Source organism: Podarcis filfolensis, assembly GCF_964270895.1.
Source record: "Podarcis filfolensis genome assembly, chromosome: 7".
In the NCBI taxonomy this organism is placed as follows: Eukaryota; Metazoa; Chordata; class Lepidosauria; order Squamata; family Lacertidae; genus Podarcis; species Podarcis filfolensis.
The window spans coordinates 49,654,934-49,667,722 of NC_139603.1; the positions used below are offsets into that span (position 1 = coordinate 49,654,934).

At 38.8% G+C, this 12,789-nt stretch overlaps 1 protein-coding gene across 2 annotated transcripts in view; it reads right to left on the reverse strand.

Moving 5' to 3' along the window:
• Nucleotides 1-388: 388 nt before the first annotated feature.
• LOC310766577 (desmocollin-1-like) overlaps nt 389-12,789 on the reverse strand; it is a 28,072-nt gene continuing 15,671 nt past the window's right edge. The window contains exons 10-17 of one of the 2 annotated variants that reach the window (XM_083622956.1): nt 11,395-11,654; nt 10,457-10,596; nt 8,798-9,010; nt 8,452-8,700; nt 7,561-7,688; nt 5,884-6,153; nt 5,284-5,329; nt 389-5,201 (exon numbers count right to left, since the gene is read on the reverse strand). In XM_083622956.1, the coding sequence (XP_083479082.1) occupies nt 5,294-5,329; nt 5,884-6,153; nt 7,561-7,688; nt 8,452-8,700; nt 8,798-9,010; nt 10,457-10,596; nt 11,395-11,654 (1,296 nt within the window). In that variant the 3' untranslated portion in view covers nt 389-5,201; nt 5,284-5,293. The remainder of the gene's footprint in view (nt 5,202-5,283; nt 5,330-5,883; nt 6,154-7,560; nt 7,689-8,451; nt 8,701-8,797; nt 9,011-10,456; nt 10,597-11,394; nt 11,655-12,789) is intronic. The other variant, XM_083622955.1, reaches the window with a different exon arrangement.

Genomic DNA, 12,789 nt, shown 5'->3' on the forward strand with positions numbered 1-12,789 from the left:
CTGTATATCTTCTCCATCCTATCTGTTCCATTTACTTCCAAATAGACAGTACATTAGGCAGCTTACCATTTTAAAAGCTTCTTTCATCATTGTGATGAAAAGTGTGATCTAGAAAACCTGCAGGACTTACAAACTGCCCAACCATGTTGCCAGTGGCTAGAAACTGGGCCTAGTAAGTCATTATATCTGAAAAACAAGGATATTATATGGCCCAATATCTATGAAATGGGTACTGGTTGTCATCTGGACAACTTAGAAGAAAGAAGTAGCGCTATAGACTAGGCAATGAATGAGCCCCTGGTGAAACTCGGCCCATATTTGCAACAGTACCTGCCAATGAGCATCAGACAGAACACATAAGAAATAAGCAAATTCTATAGTAGGTCCCTTTGTTTTTGAAATAAAAGCAACTTTATTACTCTTGTACAAAATGTATTTAAAATACGAAATTAAACAAGATGTTTACACAATAAGACAGTTCTTGAGAAGAACGTCATTGGGAAGAACAAATCATTTTTCATTTTGAGTCAAAGCATTTTGTTGGTGAGGTAAAGAACAGAAAAGATGATATACACCTATAGCCTGTAAAGTTATAAATACTTAATACAAATCTCTCAACTTTACATGATAATCATACGTTATTTTACATTTTTATCTCTCCAGGCCAGCAAATTTTATAATTCTGTGGATTGCCTGGTACAGAGGTTCTCACAATTTCTGCTGTCAGGCAGCCTTTCCATATCAAGCAGACTGCCACAGAACCTTGATGCAGTTTAAAGAAGTGTTTGGCCACATTCTAGGGTACACATGTAATTCATGCAGGATGCAAACAAGGTCTGTTATGCTCCATTTCAGCTGCACACTGCAATGGAAGATGAATAGTGGTTGACACCCTGACTTTTAGAGAGGCTTATCCACCATTATTGGTCCTCCAAGACTCTTTGATAAACAAATGCAGCTAGGAAAGGCACCATATTTGCACACTGTAGTAACAAAGAAACATTACAAATAACATAGTTAAATTCGCGCTTTGCTAAATTTAAACAGATACTTGTCATCTTTGGGATTCTAATAGTTTGCACCCAAAAGCAGAGCAAGCAAATAGGGAGTAACTGGTTGAAGAGGCAGAGGAAATAACCCAGTGCAAAATGCTAAAAACAATTACCTATTAATATGTTGCATTACTTTACAGCACTTTGCCTCAGTGCTCAAAGGACTTTACACAGAGTGCCTCAGCAGTAATATGGAGGGCACTATTAGCCCACCAGTTGTAATCTAGGGATCTGAGAGATATTGGGTTGCCTCTAGTAAATTTACAGGTAAGTTAAGCTTTTAACTGGGCACATCTCACTTCCAACTGCTCAGAGCAATCCTAACCCCAGATCCACTGCCTTGAGAAGGTCAGGACATGTGTGTGCAGATAGATAATCTACACCCAACCCCTGCCCAACAGCACAAACCAGCAAAGGTTTGCTAGTGGCATATCATCCACTACTTCATTCCCCACTTAAGATTGCACTCTTCATCAAAGAGAGATAGCTTAGTTGGTAGAGCATCAGACTCTTAATCTCAGAGTCGTGGGTTTGAGCCCCACACTGGGCAAAAAGATTCCTGCATTTCAGGAAGACCATTGTGGTCCCTTCCAACACTATGATTCTAGGGTTCCTTTTATAAACATGAACTAAATTAAGGAAACAGAAAATATAGTGTATGATTTGGAGTTCATATTTTATTTCATGGCATTTCATATTTAGAAGAAAACCAATAGAAATAGCAGCATTTTTCTTAGTTTATACTGTAATTGGCTTTTTGCAATTTATATGGTTTTAAAAAACAAAATAGATTTGTAAGACTACCTTGGTTTCAATAAATACAGTCACTGACACAACTCAGGATTAGCGGGGGGTGGGTAGTGACAAATTAGGGACCCAAAGCTGGTCTCCATTTTAAAACCACAGAAAACTTCTCAAAGTAAAGTATTCTTCTGGAGACTTCCATCTTCTCCAATAACTTTGAACAGGTTCTTCTTAAATGTTTAAATGTTATACAAATGAGGGGAAAGAGCTGAATTGAAACCTTCTGTGATAGCTCATCAGTTAGTACTTTTATGCCATACTGTGTTTTCTTTTCAGCAAAAGCCCCTGCATCAGATTTACAGCTGTTGTGACTCAGTGCAACACCCATTAACATTGCAACATTACTTAGGCAGATTTAAACTGATGGGTAAGCTAGCCCAACATACAAAAACTCTTACTCAATAAGGCGTAGCTGCTACTTTTGCAAGCTTGCAATTTAGCAGAATTAGTTCAGAATACTATATACTTAATTTGCTCTTAGATTTTGCTTTATACATTGGTATATGAATTATTTGGAGTGTAAAATACAAACAGAGAAGCCTGTATTTCTGTTTACTTTTTCTCAAAGCTTAAAAGTAAACCACAAAACCCATGATTTCTCCATTTTCTTTTTATATTATTATTGCCAGAAAAAAATACCAAGAATGTAGTATTTGGTACAGCCCATTCATTCATCTTCTTTCTGTTCCATCAGTTTTTACTACTTTTGCTTTGTCTTTTGTATGGGGGCTACAATCTACCTAAGGTTAATCAGTCATCCATGTCTGACCCACTGAAGCAAATGCAAGAAGGTACTCATGTGTAAATTAAATCCCAATTATTTCAATGAGACTTCATCATGATTGTAACCTGGTTAAGGGCTCTGATGTTCAAAGTAGGGCCTGTTTTTTAATAACACACCCATGTAAGCCAGTGAGTGTTAAGTGTGAAGAAGTGACTTCAGAAGTCTGTGCATTAGAAACCCAACCCCTGAAAGTACCCTGAACCTAAAAGCTATATTATTGGTAAGTTAAAGCCTTGTAATGCTTTGCAACATTTTAAATATCTTCTCTGGATTCTGCAGATCTAGACAAATATGTCTATAGCATAAAAGGCGAGAAGACTAATATGAGATGTACTAGGAAAAAAACCTATTTAAAATAGACTATATACCAATTTCACCAAAGTAACAGGATCTTCAGTGTTTAAGATCCTTAGTGCACCAGAAGAATCAAATTCGTTATTCTCTGCTCAATGGCACTGACATGAGCATAATAAAGCACAAAAGAAAAGCCTAAAATACCAACTTGATGAGAATAAAAACCTTTCATTTTAGGTCAATTAATTTCTAGCAAAGAAACAACATCTGCTTTATTAAAATCAGTTTTTTAAATGCATATCTTTAAATCCACTTGATTAAAGAGAAGACTATGATGTGTAACATCAAAACAGCAGCTACAGCACACCTCCTTCCCTTTATTTACAATTCAAAATTTCCAATACATTTCTCTTGAATTCCCAAACAAACTGTATGTATACAGATGTATAAAAAATATCAGTCAACGTTTATTCCATCAGAACCGTATACAATAGGCACATTCATGTATGTTAAGTGCAAAGCACCAGTCACTACGTGATAACAGAATCAGCACAGATCATACCTTTGTTGCTCCAAGTTCAGCTCCCCACTTTTCCTGAGATGGGAGGAGTCAACAATAAGTTGTGCCTGAATACTAGCAATTTTCTCCAGTTCCTGCCGTAGTATTTTAACACTCAGCTGTATTAGAGTGGCAAATACAAGTATTATACTTTGAATTAATCTAAAGTCTTTTGGGTGGAAACTGTGGCCTTGGCAAATGTTTTCAATGTCACATTTTAATTTCTATACTTATTCCTTTTGAACATACAAACTAATGCTGTCAGATTTGGTGAACACAAAAATTCAGTACAAAGAAAAATGTGTACATATATACATTAAAACATTTCACTCTCTTCCTTCTCTATTTACTAATTTAAGAGCTTTGGCCTAATTAAACTCATCTAGGCAGTCCATACAGTGTAGCCCTCTCAACACCAGTATCACTGCAGCTGGTAAGGCTGGAGCTGTGCCAGGTGAGCTTTGCCAGTGCACCTGCACGGACTGACCTCACTACCACTGTGCTCCATTCATGTATGCTAAAGCAATATTAGCGTTCGCAGGGCCAGCTCCCCTCTGCCATTACATATATGCTAATAATCAGTGCTATTTTTTTAGAAAAAGAGATGCCGGAACACACCACGAACACCTCCCTCATTCTCATAGAATGGCAATGGTGCCCACCTGAGAGGTGACAGAACTGAATTCCGGCGAGTTCAGGATGAAAAAAAGCCCTGCTAATAATGAACGCATTCTATGAGTATCAATCATTACATAATCAAAGCAACACTGTCCATACTCAAGGAGGAGGTGCTCATTAGGTTAGTGAATATGCTTAAAAAGAAAAATGTAAAGGGAGAATCAAATCGGCCCAAGGCATGCATGCTCAGTAGCCACAATAAGCTGTGTTTCAGGGAAACTGGGACTGTAGGGGGGTATGTATGGAGTATTCTAGAAAAGGTCATGGCTGGCTGCAAATTTTGTTACAGATCCCATTTTAAAAAATACTTAGAAACCCTGTTTTTCTTAAGAATGTAAGAAATGAATAACTATTTTAACATTCAGCAGTAGTATTTAGCGTTTATTTCTATAAAACTAAAGGAAAGATTCATATGAATCAAACCATGCTTGCTATAACCCAGACCCAAACAGCCAGAAATTTTTGAAGCTCAGTTCTTAAAATTATAAAGAATGCATTTTGCTTCCCTGTAACGGTAGATGCAGAGAACACTAGAAACTCTGTTGCTATTTTGAAAAGTTATGCGACTACAATATTGACTGTACATTTGGTTTAAAAAAATACTTTTTGGTGTAAATCTAAGGCAGTACACATGTAGGTAGGTCAAATAGCACAGAGTATCCATAGGTTTAAGAACAGAAAGTTTGATACTGACAAACCTAATGTCAGAATGTCTTCTGATTAACTATTCCCACGAGAAAAGTGTGGGGGGGGGGACATAAAAATATTTTGTATTCAAGTTGCTATCCTGTGGAAAGGGCGACAATTCTCTGCATTGTTGTTGTCAGCACATTTATCTCTTTATACAGGTTTCTGCTAATGTCCTAAACTTTGGTTCCAGCTGATCTAAAAAGTCAAGCGCCTCTTCATCTTGCTGATCAGTGCAGCAGCCTACAGAGCCAGCCAGCGATCCTCTTCCTTCATAATTATATGAAAGGACATAGTCTTCGGAATGCTTATGCTCTTCATCTTGTCCACAGAGATATACCTTCTGCATAGGGGGGAAAAACTGGGTGTTACACGTTTTCTTAAACTAACCTGAACATGACATAAAAATGATTTCGTGGATTTACCTTTCAATGTTTAATTTTTAATCAGAGTGTGTCCTCTAATGGGTTCCTATATACAAAAAATGCACATGATTGGTCTATATCATTCATTCTATGACGAATTTAACAAAATCAGACCTACTGATCACATACGTAATAATCAAATGCAATGAACTTCCTTATCAGGTTTTTTTAAAAAAATGTTCAGATAAATTGGGGGTGGGGACACCCTAGTTATATATTGCTTATTACAGGGCAGGCTCAGATTTAGGAGCCCAGTTCATAACATATACAGTTTCTTGGGCGACATTACAGCCATTACTATCAACCGTGGTCAATACTGGAGGAGTAATGAGAGATGAGGTCAAAGCAGGAGAGAATCACTACAGGAAAAACAAGTTAAAACAGCACAGATATATGAAACAAATACCTGGTCAGGTTACCTTTTCTAAATCCAAACACTAAAACTAAAGGATTGCTTTTCACATTCCAAGCTGCAGGGTGATTTCAAAGTAAATCCTAAACATTTGCTCAGAAAATATCATCTATAGTTGCAGGCCATTAATATTATATCCAGCTAAGAAGATGTGAGCTCTGAATAAAAGTATGTTTAACAGTGCTTACCTCAGTTAGGCGAGGGTGTGTAAAATTTTGCCATTCTGAATAATTGTATCTATATGCATCCATCGCAGATTGTCCATATCCTCCTCTTTCTAATGTCTGATGCCCCATTTTAACAGAGTCTAAGGTGTGGTGTCCTCCGCCCTTGACTGATTCCAGTGTCTGGTGTCCCTTGACCATCTCAAAGCTTTCCTGTCCTCCAGTTTTCACTCCAAGAGTTCCTTGATCACAAGTAACCATGTTTCCTGTTTTCACAGGAAGTATATTGGGGTCCTAAAAAGAAAAAAAAACAGCAAAAGAAATACATTAGGGTGCTTGGGAAGAAGGAATTGGATATTATGAGAAACCATGAGAACAAGGAATGCCATTTGGATTTCTGTATTTCCTGCTGGGTATTCAGTCTTTCCAGTAGGTATACAATGGAAGCCAATCCAATTAACTATCCCTGATTTTGCTTGACATCAAGTAATAGCTCCTGTTTATCCCCCTCCACTTACATTTGTGACAGACATAGGCCACTTCTGTGGCCCTGGGATAAATGGGATTCAAAATACCCCAACTCTGAAGTCCTCCCTACACACACAGATGTTCAGGACTGGAGTAATTGTTGTCTGTTACCCACTGCAAAATATCATAACTATTTCCCCAGTGGAGAATGAACACTCAGAAAAGCAAATGACTCAATTAACCTTAGCCTAGAAAGTGCAGGTCAACCTGACCTGTTAAATTCTGGCTAAAATGGGTGTATGTGCATAAAGAAAACTTGAACTGTTCAGTGTCTCATTTTCTTTGCTTGAGCCATTGAAATACTTTTAACTGAAATAATAAGCAGCTTACCTTAAAGCAAAGATAGTAGGTAATGCTAAGTACACTTAATATTCTATAGTTGTGTGCATGATGTAACATTTCGCTAAGTTTAGTTCTCTCATCCAAGCTAGTTAAGAATTAAGTATCAAATGCTTATTGCCATCCACTATAAGAATAAGAATTCACTATATACTGTGGTGTATATATGAACTTAAACTCCGATTTAAAAATTAACACAGTAATCAGCAATACATTACCCCTATTTTTTATTCTTGGGATTAATTGGCTGAAATACCATGGGATTTATATTAGTTCCAGCATTCAAACTACAACTAATATTTTTTCCCAGCACCTTATATATAGTCTCTCCTTTTGTCCCATTCTCCTTCTTTATCTCCCTTAAAAGCCAAACTAACAGCTTTTTAAAAGCATGTATATTGGCAGCATTTAATTTCGAACATGAGGCAGTCCTGATGCAGTGCTGCTTTCCCAATACAGATTGAGAACCCAATGCCAAAAATTGTCTTCCCCATTACTATTTGTTCCCTAGGATTGTGACATCATCTTTAGGGGTAAATAGCAGCCAGAAGGCTGATAGAATACCAGTGCAAGGCCAGTTTTTGTTTTTTTAAAAAAGTTGTTTAACACAACATATAGTTTGTTATGTCTTGTCATTCCACATAATTACAATGCCTTCACTCTCGGATCTGTTCCTATCTAGCCCTCTCTGCTTCAGCATTTTAACAATATTAAAATCTTTTCACTTTCTCAAATCAAGTTCCCTCCCCCTCCTTCCACTTGCTCTGAAGCTCTGTGGGTGGGTGGGTATGGCATCTATTGCCCAAGAAATAATGAGCAGATAAAACAACTTACCATTACTTCTTCACCAGGTGCTTCAGTGTTTGAAATGATCAAGTTCTGATTAGCTAAATCATCACACACATGCTTACTGCTACTCACAGGTGCAGCACCACAACAGCCGCAAAGTGTTATCAGGATTACTGGAAAAGCGGATGGGGAGAGGAAAAAGAATCAGATACAATAAGGCATCAGGGCATCTACATATTATTATTAGCCTTTTATTTCTTAACAATATTTTTACCACCCTCTTCCTCCAAGATGGCGTCATCAGCAGTCTATGCCCTCCCCCCACATTCATCCACACAATATGTTCATGAGATAGTTTCAAAGAGGATAGAAAATCAGTGGCCCAAAGTGACCTAGCAATCCCCCAGTGGATGATTGGGGATTTGAACCTGGGTCTCACCAATCTAAGTTCAGCACTCTTAACTACAATCCACACAGGTTTTCTTTATGAATGCTCAGACCCAGTGTTTTGGGGTAAAAAGTGAGGTGCTGGTATTCATAACTTGATAAAAGTGCTGCGGGTTCATGCACAAAATGTCTGCCACGGACAGCAAAAAAGAGGTGTGACAGTACTCCATACTAGTGAGTACCATCACAAAAACCCGCTACTTAGACCTAATAAAAAAATATATGTGCTTCCAAGAAAGCTCCAGACCAGCTTCAGTTGAACTTGCTTCTAAACAGTATGTGTAAGAAAGACATAGAAGTGCCATTCACTCTGTTAGTATCATTTCAACGCAGTATTTAATGGACAATTGTTTACATAAATGAATTAAATAAGCCATCTTCACAGCTTTGCAAACTTCAAGTGTCCAAAGCAGTCTTAACAATCTTATAACATAGCCCTTCAACTTGACATTCATGGCAAATGCTACATTTCATATATAACATACTTACATAATAGCAACAAGGATCCCCCAATCATTGCAAGGATGGCCCAAAGACCAAGAGTCACATTAGGAGTCTGACGTGCAACTGGTGGCCCCACCCGTGGCCAGTAACGGCAATCACTAGGGGTGGTGCAATCACACATAATTACACGAACTTCAGTGATTCCACCTTTGCCTGCACGATCAGTTACCATCACAGGGATCTCATAAGCGCCAAATGGCAAATTCTCTGCTGGTACCAGGTATGCAGAGTTCTCTGCCAAAAATGAAACAAAAACACAACTCAGTGACGAGCATTCTTTCAAAATCATTAATTACTGCAGATGCAAGAAATTTAGGAATGCAGCACACACCATCATGTTGTGTCAATTTCCACTGTGGGATCATGCGGTCAGGAAGAGTAAAACTGAAAGGGGCTCCATGTTCAGGTAAATCAGCATCCACAGCAGTAAGGCAAACTGGTTGTCTGTCTCTGCAAATTATGTACTCTTTCTTGGGAATCACTGGGAAATTGTCGTTCTCATCTAATAGATTAACCACTATTACTCCAGTGCCTGTTTTACCACCTAGGAAATAACAAAGAATGAGTTATAGCCTTACAATTTAATGCTGTTTCCATGATTTAACATATCTTTGTCCTACTCATAAGTTACACTTCTGAAATTATTAATTTTACTATTTCCAACAGCAGTTCATAACAAATACTTGCAAGGAAACTCACTCAAACAATGGAATCTGAGATGGGCTCCATAAGATAGCCTGTGCCCAAGATGGATCCCACCCCTACATACTCAATGTTAATCACAAGGCATTTCCAGGCTGATGTTCCATTTTTCGACTAGCATTCATGAGGAAAGGCAATGCTTTTTTCTGGGGGTACGCATTTTGTGAATCTAAGTTTGGCCTCATTGAGGGACAGTATTTCAATATGAGTAGGAAAATATGAGTACCCCTAAACAATTTTTTAGGAGGGAAAAGCACTGAGGAAAGGCATTGCTTTTTAAATAACAGAAGAGTGAACCAGGTCCTTCCTTTCTTTGACACAGAGGCCTGGGAAAGTTGTGTGCACCCCTAAGAGCAAGGCATGTGTCCACATCATGTAAATGGACTGAAAGCAAATCCAGAGGCTTGGGATATTCACAAAATACTTTGAGCACCCATGCCAGCCCCTCTGGAAACAAAATAATTAATTCCTGAATGGCAATATTTTCTTGTAAAGGATGGCAGTTATATTTTTATACCGATTTATGAGGGGAGCAGTGCTGGCTGAATCTTCCCTTGCTGTGTGGATTTCATTTTAATGTGTTTCATAGTTTGTTGATGTTGTGTAATATTCTATGTGGCCTTATGATATACATAACCCGTGTACAAATTTGTTTTGAAATGTCAATTTAATTAATGTATATATAAACATTAAAAAACTATTAAGAAACCTGCTTAAGAAAATATCATGACTAGCTTCAAACATAGTTAACACTGGTCCCAATGTTAAGCTTAACCATGGTTAATGCTGGCGGGGGGAATCCACAATCAGCAAAGAAAGGCCAAGGAATGAATGCATGGGTCTGTAGGTTAATCCTAATTTCTTAATTGTGGTTAAGCATTCAGAGGCACGGCATATTGGCTCTAACTGTTCATTATTTAACTTAGTTTGAAAAGGGTTTGATAGTATAGACAAAAGTATTATAAAGTGATCATACTGAGCAATGGTACACCCAATAAAAAATTAAAATAAAACAAATAAGCCCCACCCCTGGCAAAAGAAAAACAAGACCCAAAATGATGAGCTCTGGGACTAGCAGTGTGATTTCCCTCTCTCTCACTGGTCAAGAAACGGTTGAGAAAGAATAAATGGAAGAAAAAGCTTCCCCCACATATAGACACTTCCCGCCCCAGCTGAAGCTAGCAAACACAGCTTGGGATGTGGTATTTGCTCTGCCACATACATATTCAGTAGTTTTGTAGGCTACTTAATTGAACTTTGTAATCTATTTATAGTATGTAATACTCACTCCTGTCCGTTGCAGAGACTGTTACGTTACACTGGTAGAGCTGCATTTGTGGTTGCTCCCTGTCTAGGAGTCTAGTGGTTCTGATCTGACCTGCGTTGTCAATGGTGATCCAGTTACAGGGATCATTTATTATTCTATAACTGTTAGGAACAAATACAGCTGTTAGAAACAAACACCAAAATATATGCTTCATTATATCTTAATGGTTTTTATGCCTGGTGCAGTTAAATAAGCTGGTACAAATCTCCGTGTTGCACCATCACACAGCAATGGATTCTCAAGCAGCCTCATACTAGGTAGTAGTCTTTAGTATATACGTAAGACATTTCTACAGTTCAGAGCATTTCCCTGCTGTGCTGGTGTCCGAGAAATTTAGAGTATACTTAGCTCTTCCAACCTGATCTGTTCCCCACTGGCATTTCTGGCTATACTCCACGAGAATGGCAGTACCATCAGACCAGCATAAAACTCACAGAATGAACCCAATACCCACATGTACTCCTATGTAACAGAACAAGGTTTGTTTGTGTAATGTGCAGATAGCCCCCAGTGTAGTGGTGCAACAACAGAGATACAACAATGTTTATCCATCACCAGTAACAGCTGGCAGACTGGGATAGAACAGCACTGCTTGCCTGGCTTCCCAACATGGAGGTCATTGCTTTTAACAAAGAGGGGAGGGTGAGGTAGGAGGGAAGTTTGGGCAGTGCAGGTACAGTGGCAGAGCCAAGCCAATGCTGCTGCCATTGAGCTTACACCCACTGACCTCATTGCCACATCACCCCTCTCCCCTGGTTATAAGCGGCAAACTCTCCCTTGGAAAGCACTGCACTGCCTGCTCCCACCCTGCTCTGCCAGCTGCTACATCTGTGAATCAGATGGTTGTATTAATACTAACACTGATAGTATAACATGAATTAGCCAACAAAATACTATACATTATGCCTTCAGAATTTCCAGTTTCTGGGTCCCTTGCTGTGTACTGGCCAACCATCGTTTCAGCAGGCAAACATTCCTTGATGTTCAAAAAAAATACACAAGGATCAAATACAGGGCCTTCGTCCATATCCCGCACTTTGACAACAACGACGCAAGTACTTGTAGAAACTGCTCTTGAATTTGGTGGAAGGAAATAAGGTGCTTCATTATTTACAACAATTTCCAACTTTCTCTCCTTGTTTCTTTCGTAGTCTAGCCCCTGGAAAATAAATAAATGTGTGTGTCAATTGCAAGATTTTTCTAATATTCACAGCAAAAACAGACAATTATGGAGGGATGATTCCCTATTCAGAAGCAGGTTGTGGATGGAATGTCTCTGCCTCCCAGATAGTTTTGTCAATGAAGTAAGGGTTTTTATTGGCTCTTTGTCTGCTGGACCAGAAGCCCACTTCTGGCCCTGAACCTTTTCACTTGCCTTAAAACAAGCATAAGGGACCCACAGCCTGCAGGCCAAATTAGGTCCATGAAGCCATTTTCCCACAGATGACATCATGGACTCAGCTATACAGCTGCAAATAAAACGATTTAAGTGTGTTTTAATTGCAATATACAATGTGACCCTAGGTGGCGATGGTGAGCCTTATGGAAAATTCAATGTATTTTTGTGGTCCACTCCCTTAGCATTTTATGTAAAGATTTTGTGCTTATGAAAAGCCTGTTAATACCTCCCTCTTGTACAGAGGTGGTGGTATTTTGACAACATAAGCAACGGCACTCAAAACCTGAACACTGGGAATGATGGTACAGTTTTACGTAACGCAAATGCATTGTGAGTTTCTTACTTTCCCACACATCTACTTTAAAATGAAAAGAATAAAACATCTACAATGGCTTGGTTCACATAACATGCTAAACCAAATAAATAATAATAATAATAATTTTATTATTTAATATGCCACCTATGTGACTAGGTTGCCCCAGCCACTCTGGGCGGCTCCCAACAAAATATTAAAAAGCTCAAAAATAAAAAGACTTCCCTGTACAGAGCTGCCTTCAGATGTCTTCTAAAAGTCATATAATTGGTAATCTGTTTGACATCTGATGGGAGGGTGTTCCACAGGGTGGGCGCCACTTCCAAGAAGACCCTCTGCCTAGTTCCCTATAACTTCACTTCTTGCAGTGAAGGAACTGCCAGAAGGCCCTTCGAGCTGGACCACAATGTCTGAGCTGCACAATGGGGGTGGAGACGCTCCACTCTGGCTTACCACAAACAAGTAAGCATCTAGGCTCTCAGAGAGAAGCTCACAGCTGCTTTGTTTCTACCCAGCACTTCTTGCTGCTGTGCGACATTAAGCTAAGTCAAGGTTTAACATAGTGTGTCTTCTGAACCATGG